The 27,630-nt window shown below is 37.0% G+C and overlaps 1 protein-coding gene across 1 annotated transcript; it reads right to left on the bottom strand.

The window, feature by feature from the left end:
• Positions 1 to 463: 463 nt before the first annotated feature.
• On the bottom strand, positions 464 to 27,406 carry LOC144655892 (cytochrome b5 reductase 4-like). The gene is made up of 16 exons (XM_078516070.1): positions 26,669 to 27,406; positions 22,606 to 22,706; positions 18,606 to 18,702; positions 10,303 to 10,377; positions 9,226 to 9,274; positions 7,273 to 7,330; positions 6,627 to 6,723; positions 6,159 to 6,188; positions 5,439 to 5,564; positions 4,650 to 4,790; positions 3,788 to 3,937; positions 3,436 to 3,528; positions 2,927 to 2,987; positions 2,142 to 2,231; positions 1,877 to 2,050; positions 464 to 1,513 (listed from the first exon to the last, which is right to left on the bottom strand). The coding sequence occupies exons 1-16, from the start codon at positions 26,907 to 26,909 to the stop codon at positions 1,459 to 1,461; spliced, it is 1,638 nt and encodes a 545-aa protein (XP_078372196.1). The 5' UTR covers positions 26,910 to 27,406; the 3' UTR covers positions 464 to 1,458.
• Between the last annotated feature and the right edge of the window lie 224 nt (positions 27,407 to 27,630).

Raw genomic sequence — 27,630 nt, 5'->3', positions numbered from 1 at the left:
GTTTTAATTTCTCTTGTTTTAAAGGGTTTTCCATAGCTAAAGTTTTGTGAAGTTTGAGATTGGTCCGTGTCAAAACTGGGGGACAGAAAATATTAATAGAAAACCTCAACGAAATGTTATAAAATTGAAATCAAATTTCACGCTAATCCTGGATTAGCTTAATCGTGCTTTGAACAACCGGGCCCTGGACTTCAACTTCTGTCCGTAATAACGGGTGTCCGTAATAGCGAGGTGTCCGCAAGGCGGGAGTTGACTGTAGTTATTATTGATTTCTACTCTCCCTAAGCCCTTACTGCTATGGCAATAGATATACGTGCCATTCGGATCTGTAATACACGTTTTATTTCTGATTTCCATTCTTTTATTCAGCTTGTTTTTCTAGGTCTGTAAAGAGTTCAAACAACTTGTAATGAAGTTTCTTGTAAGATGTAGAAACATTCTGAGGTGAAGCTGATGATAACGAAGGTTGCTCGAAGAAAATTAGTTAATACGGAATTAGCTTCATCTTCGAGTTTCTTATTAATTATTATTATTATTAAGCGAATTGATTGCAAGTCAAGCTTACATTTTTACTTCACTGTTGAGCAGATAGCAGAGTTTAATTCTTTCAGAGAGTATTTGTTTATGTACACATTTTTCACTCTTGTTAGAAGAGATTGTACAGTTTTACTACTTTATAACGCATAAAAATTAAAAAATCTTCTTGCGATATTCCGCAAAACGATGTGCCAATAAATAAAGATTCTAATGTGAGATGTCGTGAAACTCAAGACTGTCTTGACCAGGAAGTACAACGTACATAATGGAAGTTGAATAAATTAAATTTTGTACGGCTAAAGTTGCGAATGGAGCTATATATCAAGGCTTGGTCTCGGAATCCATATGGTTTTCGTGTCTGCCGAAATGGTGGAATCAGCTTTAATATATTATTATACGTTTCTTATCAAAACTATCTCATTATCAAAGTATTTCTCTTGTACGTAAGAATAAGGAACCCTGATCCGCTGAGGAGCACGGTTGGTTGACTACAGTTTGCATTCCACCAGGCCAATGCTGTGTTCACAAGCACTCGCTGGTAAGTAAACTAGACGCCTTTTTATCGCGTGGATTTCCAGCCATGTTTGGATCACCAATTATTCTTTCCTGTCTATTTCAACTAGCTCAAGTTGTTTAATAGAGGCAAGCAATCAGCTTTCAGCAACTAAACAAGCAGTGCCATAATCGCATCAACGACATATCCGGAGCTGTAACTCCTGTGGTGTCCATATTCGTGTGAGCACTACAGACACTTCTATATAGAATCCGTGACGTCCCGGTGTAGACTGGCCGGACCCAGTGTAGACATACAGTATTGATCAAGTCAGGAATGCATGGATTATTTTCCAGTGTAACTGAGGCTTTTCGACTGCATAAGTGACTTCTTAGTGTGGACGCAGTTTACAGTACGAAGCATTGTTTTTAAGCCAGGAATGCATGGATCATTTTTCCAGTGTAGCTGAGGTCCTTTAGCATGCTGCAAATGAAAAATTAAGTGAAATACATTGTTAAAGAAGACGACAGTAAAAAAGGATTTCATCTAACATAGCTAGGATCAGTTAAATGTCTTTGATCTCATGCGTTCGAGTAACTACCAGCCTACCAAGACTTTCCATCGAAACTACAATTTTATTGCGTCTGCTGCAGCTGTTCTCGATGAGTTCAAAGCCTAGCCATTTTTGTTTTATCGCGAGCAGTTAAAACATAGTTGTCGTTGCTAATTCTGTTACCCCTTACAGTGCACATGGATAGGTATCAACGCAGACATTTTCTTTTAGTCGTCACGCAAGTAAAGAATGCGTGACGACCCAATATCGTGACGCGTCTACTGCCACCTCACCTGACGATGTGTTGCGTGAAGGCATCAGGGCCACACACACCAATAAGTAACTCGCGTTCACAGCCGGCACTTGGGGGAGGGGGTAAAATTTCTAACAGCATCTCCATGGAAACGCGACCTTCGTAGCCTTCCCATTCAGGGGTGGGTTGGGTTATAGTGTAGAACACTTGAAATCTGGAAGCAAATAAAAAATCCGAGTGAGATATGATGAGAAGTTTGTGCTATATCCACGTGTTCTTATTATAATGTAGGAAAAAACTCCCACCTTGGACTGGCGATATCAGCTAGCTCATCTAACTGCTGTTTCCATAAGATGTCTTTTTCTTGACGATTTGCAAACAACAGCTTAACAGACCTGTACAATTTAGAAACAAAAATGTGGTGAGAATTAGTCTGATGTGTTCATTTCCCTCAACCAGTTCCAAAAGAGAACAATTTGTGTGCGTTACCAAGCAGAAAGACTATAATAAGAAGATAGAAAATCATCCATTATATAATCATGCAGGGCTCGAAAGTAACGCTCGCACACTTGAAAAATTCGAGTGATTTCGGAGTCTGCGAGCCCAACAAATCTACTCGTAAACATTTAGGGTTAGTGAGTGAAAAACATGAGGAATCAGTTCTTCGTAAGTTCAATTCCACGCAACGAGTAAGATATAAACAGTTGCGCACGAGTACTAGGTGTCATGTACTCTAAATGGACCAGTTTTTTTTTTTGGCGCACTTGTGACTGTAACCTAATGGCTTTTGTATTTCAATTTTTACCCGAATTTAAGCAAAACGAGCTGTGACTTTTTAACGCAATCGCTTCTCATATTTTTTCTCAGTATGTGTTTTCCCAAATTTTTAATCATACAGTTTCCTCTTTCCTGTTCGTTTCCACTGCGCCCCGAATTCTCAGCTCAGACAAACGACACCCACCAGGAAAGAGGACCTTAATGAAAATGCGCAGTGATGTGAAGGAAAGCAATGCACGCCTATTAGAAGAGCTCTGTTTTCGCTCCATTTGGAGTAGGGGTTTGTAATAAATTATAGTTCATAGTTGCTTACTTTCCCGCCGAGGAATTCTCCAACACTGCGTTCCGAATTAGCCTGACCATTGGTGTGAAACCTGTGGAAAACAGCTCAATATAATCAGACAGACAGACAGAAGATCTAAAAACTAACGAGAAATTAAATAGCTCTGCCTAAAAAGACAAGGAAGTGTAAAGGGCAGGCAGTCGAACCAGCAAAATAGATCTACAATGTACCGTATATTTTTGTGCATCGTTCTTGGCCAGTCACCTCCCTCCACCCGTTTGTTTTTGATTCGGCCACTAAAAGGGCACATGCCTATACAAGCTACAGATAACTGATCACTTTCTTTGAGGACTGCCAAAAACAATGTTTAATACTCGACATTTCCAATAGTTTTACGAGTCAGCGATTGTGAACACTATAGTAAGCAGCGACTGACTGACTGACTGATTTACTGATTGATGATTGATTTATTGATTAGCAGACTGATTAACTAATTAATTAATTAATTAATTAATCTATCAACGTTTATGTTAGCTAACCTGTTCCAGCCGCAATAAGAATTATTTCTTTGGCTTCATTTAGCCGCAGTTCTTGAAAATCTCCCGAGTAATCAGCTATTTGGAGACTGTCACCTGTAAAAAGATTCAACTATGTTTCAGGGTCTGTTAATAAGCCTAGATAAGCTTCTGTACATGTATGTAACATTTAGGATTCTAGTTTGCATTTTCGTCACAATATCATCATACTTCTTGTTATGACTCAAAAAAGAACTTTTTCCAGAGGTCATTTGCGCGAATCGGTATTGGGTACTATTATAGCGTTTGTATGATTTCCATTCTGTGATGTATTTAACCAGTAGTTGTACAGTTAACAAATTTGCACTCAACTCACCAGCCACTACAGAATTCAACGTCGGTGTAAGCGTTCCATCAGGGTAGAGTTTAATCATAAGATATAAGCGTTTCCCATCGTATTCTCTCTCAGATGGATCCACTTGAAGAGATGGTAATACCACGGTATAGGGACGGCTGATCTGCATGCCTAGAGTCACAGGTTTATTAGAAATTAAAGAAAAAATATACCTTACAGCAACAATAAATACAACATTTGTCTTAGAGATCATCTTACCTTAAATCATAGGCACGCAATGCGTACAGAAAATGTTCTAGATAACTGTTGAACGCTACATTGTACTAATGTACAGACGGCTGTTTTCTATGGAGTGCATTTGGTTCCTGTGTGTTGAACCAAACGTTCTGTGGTCCCTTTTAAGGTTTGACTTCATGCATGTGCAAAAGTTTATTATTTTGGAACGCATGAACTGATTCAATTCAATAATGATTACGTGGATTCAATATTGGTTCTTTGTATTACCAATACCATTTTTGAACAATGTCTGGAAAGTAAGTGCCTTGCCAAGGCATTCCTTATGACCAATATAAATCTGGATTTATGAAAATTAGATTTCCTGTTCCATTATGGACAAATCAATCTTCAATTGCAATCCAAACAATCCACCTCCGATGGTAAATCAGTTAAATTGGCAACTGAATCTGGTGACAGATTTTTGTTTCATTTGAACAAACTTGGTCCGGATTTGTATCAAATGGTCAGTCAACTTGGCGCCTTGACTCAATCTTTTGTTAGATTAAATTTTTTGTTCCAGCTAACACAAAGATTCTAACAATCTGAATTAACTTGATCTTAAAATAGACTGGTTAAAAGAAATACTACTTACGATATTATAACAAACCTTCAACATCCCTGTTCATGTGTATGTGGTGCCCTATAGGAATTCTCATTATGACGCCATCGGGCAGCTCACAGCAAAACAGCTTGCAGTTATGTGTCACAGTCTCAACTGACACCACTCTGCAATCCCATAATCTGGACTCTATAAATTAAAAAAATAAACTATTTATTACTGTCTTTTCTTAAATAATGGAAAAGTAGCTTGAAGTCCTAGTCAAGGCCAGCTGTGATTGCCCAACTTGGACAAAGGAAGACCTGTGGTGATTCTTTGTAAATTACAAGTAGATTTTTAAGGGAAGTTCTAAACATTGGGGAATTGTATGCAGAAGGTTGCAGAAGGGGTTTGTGAACTGGTCGGCGAGGGGTTGGGGGTTGGAAGTGAGGCTGGCGTGTATGAAAGTTGTGTGGGCCGGGGGGCGGGGGAGGTGTGCGGCATTCAATAAAATACAAGTACATGTAAATAATGTCTTAATAATTCTTCAGTCACTGGATTGCTTATAGACTTTCTCAAAGTCCTTCGACGCGCGGCGACGCTTTGCGGCTCGCTTTGCTCACCAAGGGAGGGCGACTTAGTGCAAGATTGCTTATTAATTACCAGAAAGAAACATTGAATGTGTGTGTGAAAGTGTATGGGGCGGGGGGTGGGGGAGGTGTGCGGCATTCAATAAAATACAAGTACATGTAAATAATGTCTTAATTTTTCAGTCACTGGATTACTTATTAGTTACCAGGAGGAAACAATGAATGTTTTCTTTTTTACTGTTGGTCACTCGACATGTTCCTTGCATACCTCTGTCTTTATGTAACTTGAATGAATTATTGCCTTGTAGTCCTTGTCCTAACTCTGTCCACTGTACCCCAGCAGCCTCTTTTGTTAAAAGAAGGTCAACTTTGCCACTTTCTCCAGACAAACGTACTGTGGAATAATAAACAAACTAATGGTGTAAAACGAGAATCACGTTTAATATGATGTTGCAAAACGGGAAACGTTCTTATGCAGGAAAAAACAGAAAATCGTCTAGGAAAGGTAGATCTGGCAGCTATCAATGGGACTACAGTCTCTGTTGCCACCAATGGGTAATGCCTGGTCAGGTGTCATTGCAGCAAGTAGTAAGTCTGTCTCCGAGCCATGAGGCCCATACAGCCAGAGCTTATCCCGGTTTCCGTAGCATTAAGCGACTAGGAGTATTGCTACTCCCCCCTGGATGGGATGCTAGTCCATCGCAGGGTTACCCCCCAGCAGTAAATTCGCCGGTACCCATTTATACACCTGGGTGGAGAGAGGCACTGTGAGAGTAAAGTGTCTTGCCCAAGAACACAACGCAGCGCCCCGGCCAGGCCTCGAACCCGGGCCGTTCGACTCGGAGTCAAGCGCGCTAACCATTAGGCCACCGCGCCTTCCACGTCATTGCAGCAAGCACTATTATAATAGACATCCATTTAAGAAATCCATGAAAATATATAGAGCACAGTACAAACACAAAAGATATCATTTACATCATGTACGCACCTTGTTGATGGGTTATAAGATTGTTGAGTGCTATAAGAGACAACAATTGACATGGATTAAGCTCTGACACTGACCTACTACGTTATACTATATACTAACAATATGAACAACAATGGAATCCAGATTTCTCTAAATGGATACTGGGGCTCAAAGGGTTAACCCAGGACAGACACCTTATCACACCCAATTCTGCAACCGCTCAAGACATAGATGATCTGAGAAAAAAATCCACGCAACAGATCTGTACAGAGTCTCTGATTGGCTATTACCAAGTAATTGCGTGTGAGGTTTTGAACTGTTCAACAACCAATCAGAAAGAGATTAACATGTACAAGTACTCACTCCCTTAACGAAATAAATAAAAGAATGTTCTAAAAATGTGATTAACACAATAATCATAATTATTATTATTCAGTTAACTTACATGAGAATTAACAATTATTATAAATATCACTATGATAATCATACCTAAATGAATTCGAAACCTTTTTTCTCCTAAAATGAATATAGCATCAAACTCTTTTCCATCCTTCAATTCTAGTATGACATCTTCTATTTTTATGTCCTGTAAAAATAGTTGCAAAAATTCAAGGTTTTATCACATACATGTAACACAAAAAATATATTTCACCAATCAAATGGCACATGTCTCAGTACTTTTATTATCATGTATTTAAAGACATCAGTACCATTTCTAAATTTTCTACCCTCCTGAAGGGATCAACACCACACAATGGTGGGACAGTTTGCGTGTTCTCTATGATGCCAAGATCTATGTCAGCTGGAGTCTAGTGCTCCTGGCAGGGTCACCCATGCCTTACAGGTCAAAGGTAGAGACCTGTCACAGACAAAGAATCCATGTCCTCCAGGTTGGGGGTTGAGCGGTAGGCCAAATAGCTACCCTCATAAAACCTCCTTCAGAAACATTCACAGAAAATGCAACCCTACTTCATTGGTAGATGCAACCGTTAGGCCAACAGCTCATGTTGTCGGTTCATAAATGAAATTGTTGATTTGTACCAATTGTACAAATAAGATTTTCTCCTTTTTGGTACAAATCTTTTCAACAATATTGGACAGCCCACAGAAAAATTACACAATTTATAAAACAAACCTTTTTCTTGGTATAAACTGATATTGTAACTATTTTGTCATTCTGGTACCAATCATAACTGTAACAGAAACAAAACTAAAAGTAACCATATGAAAATAGAAAATCACAATTTTTTTTTTAAAGTTTTCAGTTGTACACCGGCCCCCTAAAAGGTTATTGGGAATTCCAAGAGGAATTGGGCCTCAAAAGCCAAAACCAAAAGGTGTTAATGCAGGGTATGAAAATTTCCAGAGGGGTAGAAGGTTCAAATCAGAGGTATGAAGGGTCTTTTAGTAATATTATTACACTGAATAAATAATTTGTTAAATACAGTTGAATCCTGATAAGGGACGTCTGAACACATCTGGGCCTAAATATGCCGTCCGGTGACGTCACTACCCGAAAACCGGGTACTAGTGATTTTGATTGGTTGATTTAAAAATTATTTGCATAATTATGTGAAATTATGACTGAATTTTACCGCCTGAGGATTGTAATTTGAAAACGTTTGGAAAGAGTTCGAAAGAGTTCACCTTCCCAGAAATGAATTTATTAGTCATTTACCTTGAGTTTATTACTTTATTAGTTTACCTACGGATGAAGAATAGTAATGGAAATCGGTAGGTTTTAAGTTGGCAGCATTTGTCGCTTCGACATGCAGTGTTTTGCCAAATTTAAATACATATTCTTGTTTTCTCAACAAAGCCGCTCGACGCTTATGTCCTGCAGCCTCAATGAGCCAGTGATTTCTGAACTCAGTGCCCATGGTCAAGTAGGATATTTTTGTATTGAATTCCGTTTCTTGACGCCTCTGTAACCGTCTAAATTGATTCATTTAAGTACTCACGAGTGTGTTGTATCTGTCCGCTGCGTAACATTATTATATTTTGATCGCTAGACAAAGTAAATCAGTTCTGTAAAAGAATGTAGCCTGCAGTCGACTAAAATCTCATTCATTTGTCTCAAGTTTTCAATAGTTTACTATTAAAAGAGTTTATTTATTGAAGCGATTTTTCTTTCACAATTTCATGGCCTTGACAGAAACTTTTCCGCATGAATTAAAACCAAAGTGTAGTGACGTCACCTGACGGCATAATTAGGCCCAATGTGTTCAGACGCTTCTTCTGGTGAGTAGGCGAGCACAGAGGGATGTCTGAAATTCAGGCTAATTGAGTGTCTGTTTGGTGTTGATACATGTAATTTACTATTTTGTGGGGGAAACTAATCTTGTTTGTTGATAGTTTATGAAAAAGGGATATCCAAACAAAACATGCTTGGATCACTTGGATCATAACAATATTAGAAGACATTTCCTACATGTAAATCAGTTCGGGACCATCTACATTTATTAAGTTGATAACATCGTTTAAGACATCCCATCAACTATAAGAGTACAAAATAACAAAAACAAAATGTACATGTATAAATAAGATATAAAAATACTTAGTTACAATTTACTTGTTTACATGCTTCCATAAATTTAATTTAAAATTCGATAATGACTTGCAATTCACTAAGTCAGCGGGCAGACTTTCTTAATTATTTGTAAATAAAATACAACCTGACCTAGCAGACAATTCCCTGGTTTGTAAGGAAAACAGATTCTTTTCAAACCCATGGAGTCATACTCTGCTGATCAAAATTGTGCATGGTTCCAAACGATTGGGGAGCAGGGATAGCACAGTGGTGAGAGCGCTCAGTTCCCACCAATGTGGCAATAAAATTATTAGGGTTTGATTCCCACACCCAGCATCTATGTGGGTTGAATTAGAACTTATGTTGGTTTTCTTACTTGCTCTGAGGGTTTTTCTCGGGATTCTTTAGTTTTCCTCCCTCCACAAAAACCAACACTTCTAAATTTCAATTCGATCAGGGATTCAGGGCCACAATGAAAACTACTGGGACAGCAGTACCTGAGGTACAAAAGTCGTTTTTTAAAAATATAATTACAGTAAATCACAACTAGTTTCTAACCGTGGCTCCTGGGAGTTTTGTGGGGGGACTGGTAGGGCAAATCCATCAACTGGAAGAAAACAGTAAAAAAATAAAAGTCAAAAGAGTAAATGCATGCATGTACTTTTTTTTGTAGAAGGAATAGATAACAAAGATACAGTATTAAGATACAGTATTAAATTGGCGCTATAATTTTATGATGTGAATTGGGAGCTTGAGAGCAGTGCTTTAAAATTTGCATGCCACAAAGAATATTCCCTGATATTTAGTTGAAAGAGTTTTTTTTTTTTTTTTTTTTTAAAAAAGAAAAAAAAAAAAAAAAAAAAAAAAAAAAAAAATAAAAAAAAAAAAAAAAAAAAAACGCCAGGGATGGGGGCTTAAATTTTTTTCCAAAAAGGGCAATCGAGGGGGGGGGTTATTCGGGGGCGGCGCTTATTCACAGGCCGTGTTGGCTAAAATCATAGGAAATAATCTTCTGCAAGAATGAGCGAATAAATTATTGTTTCTTTCTTTGAACAGCAAACTTGTTGATGAAACATTTTTACAACTAATCTTATATAAACTGTGGTTATGCAGTGGTTTCGCAAGACACTAAAATCAATGAATCTTGGCAAATTATTAATTTTTGTTTCTTTTTCCAATTACGTTTTCTTCCAATTTTCCTTTGTTACATGTAAGTATACACGTCGCTGTAGACATGTCATCAAGATATTACTTAGGACCTGAACATTTCTGAACCTGTAAAGGAGAATTTGATGTAATATATCAAACACGAGAGGCAGTGTTTCATCGGCTATCCAAACACCAAGAAGAGAGTTGAAAATACGATGCGCAGCGGAGTATTTTTGACGAAATTCGAGGTGTTTGGATATCCGATGAAACACTGTCTCGAGTGTTTGATATATCTTCTCAATCGAAACAAAAACTACGGAGTAAACGGAGAAATAAAATCGTAAAAATCTATGCTAATTAAGATCGGGTTTCCAAACCACCGTCACGGTTGTAATTTTCTTTGTTTTAATTTGATGAATTATTAATGAGTTTGAGAAGTTTACTGAAGATATAAATGCAGTCTGTATGACATAAAATCATTACTACCTTGTGCCCCAGGGACAAAAAGACTGTTGTGAGACTTCAAGGATCCTGTTGAAACATTGAGGGATTTTCCTGATCCTTGATAAAAAAATAAAATCTTCATTAGTTACATTGTACATTGTATGGATTGAATCTATCTACTGATTGTACACCCTGCAGAAATAGGTATTTTTATTAACACAAAATTTTTGTGACTTCAAATTTTGCATTTTTGCGAAACAAAATTTAATGACACAAAAACAAAGTGGCTTATTTAATGATTGCTACAAATTCTCCAAATTCGCAAAATTTAAGTGTTGCAAAATATCACTCTTTTAAAATCACAAATTAAAATATTGCATATATATTGTGTCTAAATGTCTGAATTTTTTGTATAATTAAGTTGTAGTTTTAAACGAATTTCAGGTCAAAACGATTTCAAACTAGTTTGATTTGTATTTTCTAAAAAAAGAAAATATTTTGTAATCATTTTGACCTTTTGTATGTACAATGTAGTTTGAAATGAATTTGTTTAGATTCAGTGCTCGACACTAACGCTAGTACACTAGCCCAGGACTAGTAAAATTTCATGCTTGGCTAGTAAAAGTACTCTCCTACTAGCCCATAGACTAGTAAGATTCGTGGAAAAATAAATCAACTACAACTCTATAACTTGGGAAGTTTTTCTCCCAGAAACCTTCATCAGGATCTAGTTTCCATAGCTTGAGTAATTTAAACCACATCGCATACGGATTTATATCGTACAATCAACCCGCAAACCTGACGCCATCTTGGAAAAGACCCACTGTCCTCGCTTCCATGAAACCCAAAAGGGACCTGGGAGAGGGCCATAGTAAGTCGGCCATCTTGGGGCTCTCACGCGAGCGACTGCGCGAGCATGATTTCAAGTTAAGGGCCGATAATCGTGAGCCAGATTAACATTGTTCACCAGAGGACCACACACAGCATGAAGAGAAAAAGAAGTGTGATCCACGGTCAAGAAATTCTCAACCGAGTTGGATGATAGCATCGTTGCTGCATCTCAGTGGAAAGGAAAGATGTATTTGTGTGGACTCAAACAAATATAGTGCTAAGAGATTAGCTGATTCAAACTTGGCTGTTTTTATTTTTTTTTTTTTAAAGGGGGGGGGGGGGTTGGGGCTAGTGACTTGTCCTTCTGGGCTAGTGATTATTTGTACCTACTAGCCAATTGCCTAGTATCCAAAAAAGTTAGTGTCGAGCACTGTAGATGGAGAGCCTATTTTATGGTAGCAGTGCTAAAAAAGGTTTTGAATTCACATATCATGTAAATTATCCAATACTTTCTTGTTGTCCAGGCATATAATGTTTATCTTGTGGTTTAATTTTTTGTGAAATTTTCTTTCAGTTTAATTGGAATTTTTTGGTGAGATATCTTTTGTATTTCTAGTCCTCGATCAGTTTTGAGCTTGACTTATTCTAAACCATACAAAACACAAGCAGTGAAAACACTGCTTTCATATAACAGAAATTCAAATCTCTTTTTCATTTTTAATCTTGGATCAGTGTTAATTGCCTTTTGAATGAGCAGGTCAAGGTGTTTTGTTTGTTATTCTTATTTTCCCTTCTTTCAGTTTATCATAATGAATATATGTTGTGGTTTAATTTTATCTATAGTTTAAATTTTTTCAAACCAGTTTGATTTTTATTTCCCTTTGTTTCAGATTATGATAATGAACATATATATAAGACAATGAAAAATAAAAATCAAACTGGTTTGAAAAATTTTAAACCAAATATAAAATTGAACCACAACATATACAAGTCAAAGCTGGTTTATAAGATTTTAAACTAAATTAATTAAACTAAACCAAAAGCAACTGGAGTACTGGGGGCATGGCATGGTATGATTCTCTACATGTATACAAAGTCATGTGAAACCAACTACAGTCAACTCTCGTTAAAGCGGACACGCTCGGGGCATTGTTTAGTGTCCGTAATAGCGAGAGTCCGTAATAACGGGAGTCATTTCCAGCCAAACCTTATTCGCAGGGGATCTGGATTTTGTCCGTAATAGCGAGTGTCCGCAATAGCGGGGTGTCCGCAAGGCGAGAGTTGACTGTACTGACCTGCTTATCTGTATTATCACATAGCTAGCAGAGCTGTGCAATCAAATTCAGTATGCACAAGCGTGCATTTTTTCTCGCAAGCAGGTTTTGATGTACATTTTCACCCGCAATGTTATAAAACAACTGAAACATATTTTTTGCTGTGGCGCACTATCGAGTTATGGTGCACCTGGAAAGTTTGGTGAGTACTCAAGAAGCTAGAGTTGCTTAATTCGGCTATCACCTCAAGTAACTCCAGATCTATGTCTTATGCCTCTTTTAGGTTCTCCAAACTTCCCGTGTGCACCATATAACTAATTACAGTTCACCACTAAATTTTCTCCAATTATGATTGGTTTAAATTGATCACATGATGTGATAGTATTCATCCGCGGAGGGCACTATTAGCCCATAGTATTGTCTGAGAAAAATGCCCAGATGGATATTTTAGTGCCCTCCTGTTTTTGAATGGGCGCGGAAGAAAATTTAGTGGTGAACAATAAAAATAACAGAGTGTTTCTGTCTTGGAACTATCGGTCTGATAGTGGCCCCTTGGAAATTTGATGTTCTTAAAACTAGCATTTATATTTTATAAGCCCTCGAAGCTTCGCTTTTTGGACTAATATTTGTTAAATTTTTTTTTTTTTTTTGTTTTTGTTTGCAAAAACATTTATTGAACAGTTCAAAAAATAATTTACATTTAGTTACTATTTACAACCACGAATAAACAAAAGGACAGCTTAGATTACATTGACTTGTAAGTTACAGACTAAAATAAAGAAAAGGAAAAAAAAAAAAAAAATTCAATACAAGAATGCAAAAGTCAAATAAGGGCTTCTATCTAGTAAGATTTTTTTTTTTTTTTTTTTTTTTTTTTTTGATAACATGGTTTGCCGGACAAATTGTAATACAAGTTTGTTTTTTACTTAGTTACATTTGTAGGAAATGGTTAGCTTACGTTTTATTTAAAGAATGATTTGTGATTTGCACGTACTCTTTTCAATAGATAGTTTACTTTTGAGGAAAGCAAGGAAGGCTTCGAAATAGTACTGTTCTTGTTCTCTTGAAGCAGAGTAGATGTAATACTTGGCGATTATCAGGCAGAGGTTTAAACCAAGTTGTTGGCCAAAGTTGTTTGTGAAGCCGTATATTATGGTTTTGTCGTTCAAGTCAATAAAATCGTCGTTTTTAACATTCCACCAGTGGGAAAAGGTTTGCCAGAAAGATTGCACGTCCGGGCAAGAAACAAAAAGATGTTGTAAGGTTTGTTTTTGCTCGCAGACATGACATTTATCATGTTGAATGATCTTATCTCTGAAAAGGGTTGCATTAGTTGGCAAGATATAATGTATAATTTTGAATTGGAATATAGCGAGCCTAATATCCTTGGTCACTTTAAAAGGAATGCTGTAGATAGTTTTAATAGTTTTCTTATCAAAGTTTGCTTGCCACATTCTTTGTTCTGCTGTGGGAGGTATGAATTTCAGCCCGATTAGAAGTTTCGAAGCTGATTTACATGAAAGCTTGTCTAAAGGAATTTTCTCTGCATATTCTAAACAAGTGGGTGCGTCGGTGTCAAGTTCTTTTAACAAGCGGATCCAGTTTTGGGGGATGGAGTTGCATACGCCATAATAAGTAAGAAAATTTGTTTTGATGGCGAACTTGCGGCAAAATTTATCAAATGTCAGGAAGTTGTTTTCGTAGAAAATGTCTTTGATTTTGGTTATTCCTGCAGCATGCCAATTATGGTAATAAACAGAGAAGCCTTCGATCTTAATAAACCGATTGTTCCACAGAATTTCATTGAGAATCTGTTCTTTGTTTGCTGGAGTATGATTATTTATGATTTGCCAAATGCTTAAGGCATCCTTATAAAATTGTATAGGTATATCTAGTTTGAGGTACTTTAAATCATAGTTGCATTCTAGTAGGAAAATACCTCCTACCTGTTTTAATAGTGTGAGAGGTATATGGCACCAGCTTGCATTTTCATTGCTTTCGTGCAGCCTTCTTACCCAAGTGACTTTCAGAGCGTTGTTCATTATTTCGAAATCTGGCAGATCTAAGCCACCCTTAACTTTCGGGCCTATCATGGTGGTATGTTTAATTTTAGGTTTGTTGTTCCAAACAAACTGAGTAATGGTTGCTTGAACTGAAGATTCAAATTCTCGGGGAAAAGTAAGTACCGATGTATTATAGACTAGCTTCGAGAGAGCGAGGCTTTTAAGAATGGTTATTTTACCGTACAACGTGAGGTTTCTTGATTGCCAAAGATTAAGAAGGTTCTTCATAGACAGTAGTTTTTGTTCAAAATTTTTTTTGAAAGCTTCAGCTTCGTCGTAAGAGAAATAGATTCCTAGTGCATATATCGGCTCTGAAGGCCAAGCTATATCAAAAGGTGTCGAGGCGTCCTTTCTCCGTGACCCTATCCACATTCCTTCAGTTTTGGACTTATTTATTTCTAGTCCTGAAATCTCTTGAAAGGCGCGTAATGTTTCGAACAAGTTCTGCGCTGACAACGCGTCGGATACAAATGCAGTAGTGTCATCTGCATATTGTGATATTTTGTATTCTTTGTTATAAATTTGTATTCCTCTAATATTCTTATTATTCCTAACTGCGTTCGCTAAGATTTCTGCACAAAGTACAAACAAGATTCCAGATAAGGGACAGCCTTGTCTGACTCCTCTTTGTAAGCTGAAAAATTCGGAGGCATGTCCATTGTTGATAACACAGCTAGTAATGTCGGTATAGAAAGTTTTAATCCAGTCGCGAATTTGTGGCCCAAAGTTAAACGCTTCTAGAACTTTGGATAAAAACTGCCAATCAACCGAATCAAAGGCTTTTTTAAAATCGACGAATATTGCCATGCCTGGTATATTTTCTAAAGATGTTATTTTCATTATGTCTTGTATCAGCCTAATATTTTGGCCAATGTATCGCCCTTTGACGTAACCGGTTTGGTCGTCATGGATAAGTTTGGGGAGAAAGTTGGCGATTCTGCTTGCTATGGCCTTTGTTATTATTTTATAGTCAGTGTTTAATAAAGATATTGGTCTCCAGTTTTCTAAGTATAGCTTGTTTTTCCGCTTTTTTGGCACAACTTTGATAATTCCTTGTCTCTGAGTTATATTTAGACATTTGTGTATTAGAGCATAATTAAAACTTTCAACCATTTCATCTCCTAAGACGGACCAAAAATGTAAATAGAATTCTACAGTGAATCCGTCGCTTCCTGGGCATTTGCCTTTGGCACTCATTTTAAGCGTTTCAAAACATTCTTGCTTGGTGAGTGGCAATTCTAGCTTCTCTAGGTCAGCGTCGTTTAATTTTGGGAGGTTTGGGTCTTCAAAAAATAATTTATCGTGCCGGTTCTTTCGAGGTACCTCTGTGTAGAGGTTTTTATAAAACAGCTTTTGGCAGTGTAAAATTTCATTGGAGTCTGTTATTTCTTGGCCATCTTGAGATTTAAGCTTTGATATGTATGTTTTGGCATGCTGTCGTTTTTCCAAGTTTAAGAAATATTTAGTATTTTTTTCTCCTTGCTCATGCCATCTTGTTCTACTTCTTACAATAGCTCCTTTGGTCCGGTAATCAGCAATCTTGTTTAGCTCCGATCTCAGGCTATATAATTTAGCAATATTCTCTTTTGACCTGTTTGATACGAGTGTTTTCATTAAGGCGTCTATTTGATCTGAGAGATCTTTTTCTATGTTCTTACGCTCTCTGCTCTTTTTCTTTGAGTAACGCACGCAGAAACCTCTTATCTCCATTTTTATCATATCCCAGAATAAACCTTTATCAGTAAGATAGCAGTATTTCTTTTTGTACTCCGGTATTATACAATGAAGTTGTTCTAAGAAGGTGTTATCTTCCAAGAGAGAATTATTAAATTTCCAAAAACCAGGTCCTCTTTGCGCGAAGTCTTTAGATTGGAGCGTCATAATTATTGCAGAGTGATCTGACAAAGAGGATTCTTTTATCTCTGTATTAAGCACGATCTCTAAGAGATCCTTAGAGACTAGCCAGTAATCCAATCTACATTGTACTTTTAGTGCCTTGTCGCGCCATGTGAATTGCCGTTGATCAGGGTGCTGATACCTCCAAACATCTTGAAGTTTTAACAGGTCGCGCAGTTCGAAGATTTCGCTGATTACATTGTTTTTTCTTTCTACCGCATTACCTCCTAGTTTGTCACGAGCTGTTAGCGCGCAATTGAAATCTCCACCGATTATAGTACTATCTATATTGTCCGAACGATTACTGAGAATGTCACGAACGTTCGAGAAAAACATTTTTTGATCAGAATTATTGTTCGGGCTGTAAATGTTACACAATCTAAAGGTGGTATCACAAATAGTTGCCTGAAGAATTAAATATCTTCCGTTTTTGTCAGTTTCGATGGTGTCAGCTAGAGCAGTTAATTTGGGATTCAATAGTATCATGACACCTCTCGAATGACTTGTACCATGGCTGAAATAAATTTTGCCACCCCATTCAGATTTCCATAAGTTTTCTATGCTTTTTGTTGAGTAGGTTTCCTGGAGGAATACGATATCAAATCTATTGTTGTGCAGCCACCTAAAAAGCTGTCTTCGTTTACGCGATTGGTTTAGACCTCTGACATTTAATGAACAAAGAGATGCTGTAAATGGAGTTGTCATAATTCAGACAAATGATGTTTTCTTGGCAAAACACGGATGAAAATAACAATCAATATAGAGTTAAAATTGCTACGAAGCCCTCCTTGCGACCATTTTACTGCTAAAAGATCGTGTTTGTTAAGCAAGGCAATACCGCGAAACACAAAGCATAGGAGTGATATTAAACTGCGTGAAATGTGGCACGATAGAAGCAAAATAGACTTATTAGACTTAAAGCGGATCGAAAAAGTAATAGAAATATATATAATAAATTGCGCAAACACACACACAAAAAGACATAAATAACTTAGAAGATTAGAACGAAGCATGCTGAGGGGGAGGCAGAAAACTCAGGACACACAGGGGGAAAGTAATTATAGATAGGAAATAAAACCTCAATTCGGCCGAGTCCTTCCTTTGTTCAGGGACATGTCTGGTGTAATTGTCAAATGTTTTCTAGGTCTTCAAAAGAGAAGATTCGAAACCGTTCACCATCAGATGAGGACTTCACGTAAATCTTCCCATCCAGTGTCCACACGCTTGAGAGGTGTTTGTTTCTTTTTCGTTGATTTGCCTCTTTCACAATATCTCTTCTGTGCTGTGTTAAATTTTCATTGATATAAATGCGGTCCTGGTTAGATTCAGCGGCGGACGCGAAAGAAGGGAAAATGTCAGAAACTTTGAGGTTACGAAGCCTGATGCGTTCTTTATACAGTTTTGACTTTGTTTTGTGACTGCAGAATTTAATAATAATCGGTCGCTTTCCTTCTCTGCCTTTCAATTTATGTGAGATTTCGATGTCATCAGGCCGAATAGTTACATCGAGTGCACTTGTGATTTTGATGACAGCGCTTTCTGTGTCGGTGTAGACGTGTTCAGGTAGACCATGGATTTCAAGGGAATTTTTACGAGTATACTGCTCGAGGTCGTCATAAGCACTCCAAACCCGTTGTGTTTCTTCTCTTTCCTTACCCAGTTGTTGCTTAGTGGCTTCTAAATTTTCCTTTGTCTTGTTGAGCTCCTTTTGTAGTGATGCATTGGTTGTTGTTGCTTTATTTAGTGAAACCTTGATCTCTTGTAGCTCTTTTTCATTGAAGGACAGCGAGTCTTTCAGCTCTGCGAGTTCGTTCTTGAGAGCTCGATTCTCTTGTGAAATTTCAGATACAGTAGCCCGAATGCTTATGAGGAGGTCTTTAATCTCAAGCAGGGTAGGCTCTTTCTCGGTGAACAAAACGCTCGCGTCTTCTTCTAAATCCGCCATGTTGGATTTTTTGGCAGTGTTTGTTTCTTCTTCTGTTGAGCCTCGGTCACCTCTTTTATTCTTCCTTGCTCTTTGCATGGAAGTTAAAGTTAGTATCAATGTCTCTCTCTGGGTTAGACCTAGGCTTTATCGACGATTTTACAGGCAAGGGCGGCCAAATGTTTGCTTAGGCAAAAAACATGTGGCCGTACCGGACGAGGCCGCGCATGCTTTAATATTTGTTAAAATTAAGAACATCAAATTTCCACGGGCAACTATCAGCCGATAGTTCCTTGACAGAAACACTCTATTGTTTAAATAGTGCATAATTAAAGCATGAACCAGTTGTTTACATACCTGATCTGGAAGGTTTCATCTTAACCACACTGTTTCTCTTAAGAGGACCAATGAAACATTTTTCTAGCATTGATTCTGCATTTACCCATTTATGTGTCTGTAAAAGTAAGAGACAGTCAGACATTATAAATATAAGAATAAAACATAGTCGGAAGAAGATATCGATTTAAATAAATATTTACTTTACATGGTATGAGCAATATCTCAGGTAGAAGCTTTAACCTTTAAGAAATAAGCAATTTTCTTTAACATCTGTTTACTAGTTAGTTTTGTGAATTGATACACATAGATTATACTACGATTTCCAGTTGAGTGCGACGCGAACAAAGTTTGGTGACGAGGTTTCAACATAACAACGGCATTGTTGTCAAGGGCAAACTTGTCTGTTTCCATTGGTAACTGTCGTAAACAGGTACTGACCACCATTGTTCTTTTATACAAGGAGGACCTCTCGGGAAACAGAGCAATTTTTTGATTGGCTAATTTCGATCCAAGATGGTGTCAGTTTTAATTGAGCAATTTTGTGATTGGCTAATTTTTTTTAAAATTTCGATCTGAAATGGTGTTAGCTTTTGTCAGCTTTACGAAGCGCCAAATGTTCCTCATTTCAGTGCGCGAATTACTCATTTTGCACTTTTTTTTTTATTTATTTATTTTTTTTATTTATTGCACACACCTCTTCAACACACTCCTACATCTAATACAAGACATTACTTATTACATTATTTAATATACATTTTCTTTTTAAATAATAATATCGCAATAACACGTCTTACAATACCTACTATAACAAATAGCGCTCTTACAAAAAAATATTACATTATATTACTATTACATTTTAAAGTTACAATCTATTTACAAAGTTCAATTTTTTACTACTAACTCTAATACTAACTGTATGTATTTTATTTTACTATGAAACGAAAAAAATAAATAAAATAGATTGCGGCACAACCTCTGGGCAGGGGGCGGGGTAACTTGGGGGACCTTAGGCACAAAGTGTTGTCCATTTTGCTTTGAATTTCGTCAAACTATTATTTTTGACAGCGATTGTGCGTTCATAGAGAATCTTTTGATTGAGTAAGAGAAGGAAGATATCTAGATTCGGATATGCTGAATTCAACCAGGACAGATAAATGTGATACTTGGCGATGATGAGGAAATGATTCAGGGCATAAAAATTACTTAAATCTGGTTTATAACCGTAAAAAATATCTGTGTCAATTAAGGTGATATTTTCTGAACGTTTTTCATTCCACCATGCAATAACTTTTTTCCAGAATAATTGTACCGTCGGACACTCATACAGCAAATGAGGTAAAGTTTCGTATGAAGAGCTACAACGATCACAACTGGGAGAACTTTTCAATTTCATTTTGTAAAGTCTGTTATTAGTGGGTAGAATGTTATGTATGACCTTGTATTGGAAACATCTGAGTTTATTTTCTATTGTAACTTTGAATGGCAATTCATAAATGGCTTTAGCAGGAAGACGTTTTTCTATAAGCTTAGTTTCTATGTTTGGGGCTTTAAACACTTTCATAACAAGCAGTTCGCGAGCCGATTTGGCGGTGACATTCGCAAGAGGAAGCTCATTACTGTCAACATCGGTAAGCATTCGTTCGGAATTTAAAATTGATTTTTTCCATTCTTCAGGGATCGCGGTGAGAAGGCCGTAATACGTTAAGAAGTTTACCGTCATACCATATCTATGTTGAAACTCAGACCAGGATAAAAACGTTCTGTTCTCATTTAGCAGGTGACCGATTTTAATAACTCCTTTTCTATGCCAAGATGGATAGAAGACTGATTTACCATCTATTTTAATATAGCGGTTATTCCAAATAATTTCGTTTTCATATTCCTTAGCAGAAGAAGGGTCTTTAGAATGTAGCTCCTGCCAGACATTCAATACTTCCTTGTAAAAGGACGGTACATACGAGACGAAATTAAGATCAGATACATTAAAATTACATTCCAAAAGAAACGAACCACCATATTGGGATGTAGCAGATGAGAAGAGGGAGCACCATTTGTTATCACCAGCTTCATATAAACGTTTAACCCATGCTCCCTTTAAAGATTTGTTCATCATGTTGAAGTCTACCATGTTAAGGCCCCCTTTCTCTATAGGACCAATAAGCGTGTTACGTTTGACCTTATCGGGCTTAAAGTTCCATATGAACATTTTGCACTTGAGAAAGATATATTAGTTAAAGCTGAAGGAATTCTTAAAGCTGCTAGAAAATCCCTGGAGGTGGACAACGATTTAATTTCAGTTGAACAGTAACTCTAACGAGGAAGGTAAAGTGACGCACATTGAACATAATGTCAACTCTCAACACAGATCTGTTACCGTCGATATAAAACAGCTAAGGCATAATATATTTCGTTATTTGTTTTTTTTATCGTTGTCTCTGTGTATATATTTTTTATTTGAAAGCATAATAAAGTGTTGCTGACGATATTTGTAGTGTTTGTATTTATTTAAGCATCGAGATTGTCGAGCAAGACAGTTACAAAAACAAATTTGTTACCAATGGTAACAGAGAAGTTTGCCCTTGACAACAACGTTGTTATGTTGAAACCTCGTCACCAAACTTTGTTCGCGTCGCACTCAACTGGAAATCGTAGTAGTATCATTATATAATGTGCGAAAGTAATGACGTCCTGAAAGTAGCAAATAGTGATAAAATTCAACACTTGAAAACAAATACCATAATGAGAGGCCCTGCCAGGGGGGTTCCCGTGTCGCTTGTCTAAATTTAAAAATGTGCGGTGTCGTTGTTTTATCGCTCTTCATGTCGCTGTCGGTAATTAAATTGAAGGAAAATTGCTTGTCCTTGTCGGAATTTACATTATTGTAAGTTTTTCCATAAAGGTTGTTGTTTGTCGTGATTTTATTAACTAGTATGCTGTCGCTACTTTTTGGGCCATGTCGCTTGTCGGAATTTACCCTGGCAGGGTCTCTAATGACCTAAAAGAAAGTAGTGATGAGAGAAGCAATGTCACTTAAAAACAAATCCCAAACATAATTATAACCTTCCAATAGCTATGGCCCAAAGAAAGGAGCAATGAAAATAAAGCAGTGACAAAGGAAATAACAGCAAACTGTATCAAAATAATAATTGTAATAGGAAAAAAAAAAAGAAAAAAAAAAAAAAAAAAAAAAAAAAAAAAAAAAAAAAAAAAAAAAAAAAAAAAAAAAAAAAAAAAAAAAAAAAAAAAAAAAAAAAAAAAAAAAAAAAAAAAAAAAAAAAAAAAAAAAAAAAAAAAAAAAAAAAAAAAAAAAAAAAAAAAAAAAAAAAAAAAAAAAAAAAAAAAAAAAAAAAAAAAAAAAAAAAAAAAAAAAAAAAAAAAAAAAAAAAAAAAACCCCTCTTTTTAAAAAAAAAAAAAAAAAAAAAAAAAAAAAAAAAAAAAAAAAAAACCAAAAAAAAAAAAAAAAAAACATTAAAATTTTCCCCTTTAAAAAAAATTATCCAAAAAACCCCTTTTATCCTCTCCCATTTTTTTCCGCGCGTCCCCCATTTGTGAAATCGGTGTATAGCTAGTCTAACAGCTGAGATATCGTTTTGGCCACTCGAACATAAAATTCATATCTTCTTGCCGCTGTCACGAAAGCTTTGTTTATACGCGTTATCGAAATCGAATGTTTACACACGTGCGAAAGACATTTAAAAGAGAGACAATGGATTGAACGTTTGATTGACATTTTTACCTCGTGATCAATATTATCGATGTCTAGGTTTACAGTAAATAACTTTGTAGAGAGTGTGATTAAACGAGTTGAAAGGAACTAGGAGTGTGTTCATAACTTTACGATAACGCTATGTAATATCCTCAATGACCTGACAAAGGCCAGGATGGCCAAAATGTCAGGCTTTCTACAAGTCTGAACTTAAAATGGTTTGTTGACAACTGCAGTTCAAGTAACTGTACAAATTTGTAATTTTATAAACAGAACATTTGCTATCTGTGGTTATCTTAATAAGTACTCACCTCATCAAATAGATCAGTGGCATCCCTCCCTATACCTCTCATAAGCTCTGGAATACCTCCAGGATGGTACTCCAAGTAAGGTGTCACATTGTATACTTTACCTGTAATGATACAAAAAAAATGATAATAAATGAAAACCTACATGTATATGCACATCCAATGATAATAAAATGACTTAGAGACCGTTCATTTTTACCGAATGGTAATGAGGTATTAAAAATGACGATTTATTTCACTCATGGACTCACTCACCTCACTCCATTCCGATATAAAACAGCAATTAATTCATGCATTAAACGGTAAACGTGCTGACAGAAAGGTCCGGTTTTCCCCTGCCTCTCCGCCCTTGTGTTCTGTTCATATATCTGGGGGGTGGGATAGAGGCCAAATGTTTGCTTGAGTTTTGTTTGCAGAGATGAACATTCAAAATGGCATGTCGGGCCGAAATTCTCAAAGGTGGTTTTTCGTTCCTTTCGCTTCATCCTCGATCTAAATACCCCTTTGTAGACCTTACAAACGAGGAGGAAATGTTCCGGAAAATACTCAAGTGGAAAGAAATGGGCTTCAAAGCAAAGGTTGTTAAACCTGTTTGATCAGAAAGATCAGTTCATTTGGACAACGGAGAATCGATCAGGCGCAGAAAAAAAACTTTACCATCCTGGAGAAAAGGTACTAAGCGTTCCTTCCTCTGTTGTATTTTTGCACAAAACAAGCAGGATATATATTTATGCACTTTAAGGTTTCACCAATCGTTCGGAAGCTGTTCGGTAAATGTGACACGACAAAACACATGCTTTTCGTATTGAAATGCCGAGAAGTGCTGTTATACACGCGCACATGACAAAGGACATGTTTTTCGTATTGAAGTGCTGTTATACACGCAAATGACAAAGGATATTTTTTCGTGCTAAGACGTGCTGCTGTTCGTCTCTTTGCGGAGTAGATTTTTGGTCTGTTATTGATTTAAGTATGGATGTAGATACAGAAAATAAATTAAAGTAAAATGACAGGTGCGATGTCATTACAGTGTAAAAATGCCCTTTAATTTAATAAGAAAATATTAAATTACACTTTAATCACACAAAACTTGAAGAAATGTTTATTTTCAATGGAATGAAATATGAATTAATTGACACTACACTATGTCCGTAGTGTCTATCACGGACCAGTCAAGGAGTGAACTTGGAGTTTAAAAGGAAAAAAAAAACTATCAAGTTTCGGCTCAACTAGAGACAACAGCGCTACCTATTTACATCTTACAGAATAAGTATGATTGGCTGTTATTCATGCTGCTAAAAACACCTTCCAACAAACTAACACTAAAAAATCTTTACAAAGGCAGTCACTTCAGAAACACGCAAGTCATGTTTGTATGAGTCACGGAGTGTGCGTGACATGAATTTCCTTCACCACGTCATCTTTTGCTTTAAACAACATGTCTGGCTGGATAAAGCAGGGGCACCCAACGGAATATTTCGTTAAAAATATCTGTTCGGGAGACGATTTGAGATCTAGAATTTTCGGAACATTCATTGTAAATTTTTTTGCTTGCCTGCCTTTCCTAGGATTTTCGAATATCTAAAAAATGGTATAATTGTTCATTTTTAACGGATTTTTACTCTAAAAAGGTCACCTAGAATTTTCGGGAGCCCTTCTTTGGCTGGAATTTTTTCGAAAAGGTAAGTTTTGATCCCTATAACTGTCGGATCACTAGACTTTCAGCTAGGAAATCCGAACAGATAAAAAATTTTTAGGGGATAAAAATATGCCTATATCTACCGTTTAAATACTAAAATACGTTGAACGGTGCTATCTTAAAGTGGTTTTGAACTATATTCTCGATGGGTGCCCCTGATAAAGGCCTGCTAACGCATCTAAATATTTATTTTGTTCCGAATGTTCAATAAAATATGGTCCACTTCATGCCAATAAAATGTAGATTAAGGCCATCCCGTTGTATTTCTCCGTTTAGCGTCGACCGACGAGCTTTTCGAAATATAAATAGAGCAATCTAACTGCACAAGTTATTCCCCTGGCGCGTTGACATATATCCCGTGACTTGACACATTGTTGCTGTGCTTGCAATTTACGTTTCGATTCCCAAAATAAACTCAAAAAAAAAAAAAAAATTCAACATGTTCTGGGTAAATTGTACAACTTGTACTCACTCCGAGCCAAACACCTGACTTACACAAAAATAAATACTTCACACATACAGACCACAGAGTATTCGTAAATATTTACACGTCCAAGCGGTTTGCATACCCTTTCGCAATGTGATTAATCAGTCCTAAGGATCAAAGGTTACACTAAAATATTTTGTGGTGAAAAAATAGAAATCGCCCTACGAAACCTGAGAGCACGTACCATCAATGCCGCAACTTACATGGAAAAATTAAACATTCAAAGTGACATGTTCGAACGCTTATTTGAAAAAAAAACTATCAATGACCCATTGACGCAAGAAAACATTCAAAGGCAAATTAAGTGAGATTGTGACATTATTGATGGCAGCTATAAGCTACATGCAGTTACGCTTAAATTATAAAAAGTATTATTGCGCTTGCCGTGTGACGTGTTTTAGTTAACACGACATCCACAGCACGTTTTTGTTTCGTGTCACGTCATCTCGTGTCACGTTAGTATTGAACGCTAGTAATAAAGTGAAATTGCGTTACATTATTGGACGCTTATTTCTTTGGAAAAAAATGCGAAGGTCGGCACTTCATCGAATTACCATGAGGTTGCTCGAAGAGCCTTTGATTTATGGGGTAGGGGGGGCTGGTGGGATTTGATAGATAGTCACTGTTATATATAATGCCCCCCCTTCTTCATCGAAAATTTTTGCCTGCCCCCCCCTCGAAATCAAATATTTTTCGATGACCCCCCCCCCCCCAAAAAAAAAAAAAAAAAAAAAAAAAAAAAAACAATAATCAAGTGAAATTAAAATATATCGAGCCTTGTGAATAAAGAATTTATCAGTGTACAAAAAACACATCCCAAGTAGCTGGCATTGCCTCAACTGTTTATTGTGGATGTCGTCTGTTAGTATGGGTTGTCTGCACTTGTAACCAATAAGCTGTTGGGTTGAGTTAATGGCATTTGGTACATAACAAAGTAGGGGGGTTCGGGGGCATGCTCCCCCGGCAAAAATTGAATTTTGAGAACCTCAGGAATGTTATTTTGGGCATTCTGGCAAATTTTTTTACTCTTACAGAAGCCTCTTTTAGTGACCCCCCCTTACAGACCATATTTTTTTGGCTGGCCCCCCCTTTAAAGCCAAATTTTTTCGGATGGCCCCCCCTCAAATCCCACCAGCCCCCCCCCCTATCTCATAAAAAATGAACCGTCCCTTAATAAACAAATTCTTAGGCTTTATTTTGGTCCAGTGAGGGTGGAGGGGAGAACTCCCTATAGTGGACTATAAGCGAAGGCTAAACCCGAAAGGGGTACCTTTTTCAGGATGTACAGTGTACTCTGTACCAAATGAAAGTAAATGGGTAGGGATTTCACGAGTTAGGAAAAAAGGTTGGAAAACTGTCATTAAGGTATTTGAAAGGACCTCACAAAATAACTCAAGCAGACCAACCGAAAAGTCAATTAATTTAAGTATTTTAAGGGGTTTATTCAAGTGAGAAATTAAGAAAACAGAAGCAGTGCCCTTTTGTAGTTATGCAAATGGGTAATGCCTTTTTTTGTCAAAAATGGTATATTATTATGAAAGGGTAAGGGGTTGGGGTAGAAGCTCTCCATATAATATGCAATCTTGATTGTTGTTTATGCCCCTTAGTTCATCTGTAGTAACATGATTATGCCGTAGTACTGAGATTAAGTTTCCTGTAAACGAACGATTCAAAGTTTACACAGCATGCAGTAAGCTTATAAATAAAAGAAACCTTTCACCAAGAATTGATTAAGGTCATCTTGCTGACCCCGGCTGAAAGCTTGTCTGCGTGAATTTTTACCCTCGATCGGCTGACATAGATGTCCTTTCAGGGGAAAAAGCTTAAGGCTTATCTTACAAAAGCTAAAAAACAACAATCAACTTAATGAATACTCTTACCTCGAATACTGATCCAAGCATCGCGTTCTGTGTTATGTTTGCCCAGTTCTTCTACCGTGATAGTTTGTACAATTCCACCGGTTCCTGCTAAATCTTGTCCGCTTTTCCCGAGCCGAATCCAGTCCATTAAACTTCTCCCCGGCTTTAGAGGCACAACTTTGGCCCTGATGTTAAAAGAGCCCGACGAATTCGCCCTCTGGGGCGAATTTTCTGCCGGGAAGCTTATTTTCGGAGCTGTCATGGCGGACCTGTCGTTTTCGTCATCACGTGTTTGTATGTTGCGATCTGCCGCTGATTGAGCAGCGCTCGAGCCTGAACAACCCAGATTGGCGACTTCAAAATCTCCTGCTCCGTTCTCTAATGTTTCAAACTGATTTGATCACCTACCGTAGCTGTGCAAGAAGGATCAGACTGGCTTAAGAGCTTGGAAATCAGCCCTACGAGAAAAATTATATCCTATACGCAAACATCACAGGCCAATGGTGGACCGTCTCGTCGCATCAGCACATATTTTCGACCATTTTCAGCTGCATATCTACCTTTTATCAGCTCCCGAGCGCGGGTTGGTTATATTACCTGATCGTACTTAAAATTGTCACCTACACACAACACCTGATGCATACATAACAAACATTAGAAAAAAAAATGCTAATTTGTGCGTTGATATAAATCTTCGAAAACATAATTGCATAGAAACGAGATGTTGCCATGTGGTATGTTTGTACACAGAAACCGCGGTTAACAAAAATATTTGCACAAGATTAAAGAATCGAACCAGGTCTGTCGAAAAATTTAAACAAACAGACATTTAAGGATTTCTTTTTTTTGTCTCGTTAATTTGGATTGAGGGGAAAACAATTCAATTATATTCTTATTGAAAGTACTCTTTTATTATAACAACGTCACGGCAGCCTTATGGAGTTCATTTGCATTGTTCACCCCCATGGTTTTTTCAAGGTCGC

This window comes from Oculina patagonica, chromosome 6, assembly GCF_052425735.1.
Source record: "Oculina patagonica isolate OP01 chromosome 6, crgOcupat, whole genome shotgun sequence".
Lineage (NCBI taxonomy): Eukaryota > Metazoa > Cnidaria > Anthozoa > Scleractinia > Oculinidae > Oculina > Oculina patagonica.
Note: the sequence above shows the minus strand (reverse complement) of the source record. Positions and strands in the feature narration are given on the sequence as shown.

What these genes read in the sequence shown, in the direction of transcription:
- LOC144655892 (XM_078516070.1), bottom strand. Translation starts at nt 26,909, where the DNA reads ATGACAGCTCCGAAAATAAGCTTCCCGGCAGAAAATTCGCCCCAGAGG. An exon ending in GTTGAATTCTGTAGTGGCTG is followed by an intron (nt 3,529 to 3,787) that starts GTGAGTTGAGTG and finishes ATCTTTTTACAG; the next exon opens with GTGACAGTCTCCAAATAGCT. An exon ending in TCTTATTGCGGCTGGAACAG is followed by an intron (nt 2,988 to 3,435) that starts GTTAGCTAACAT and finishes TGTTTTCCACAG; the next exon opens with GTTTCACACCAATGGTCAGG.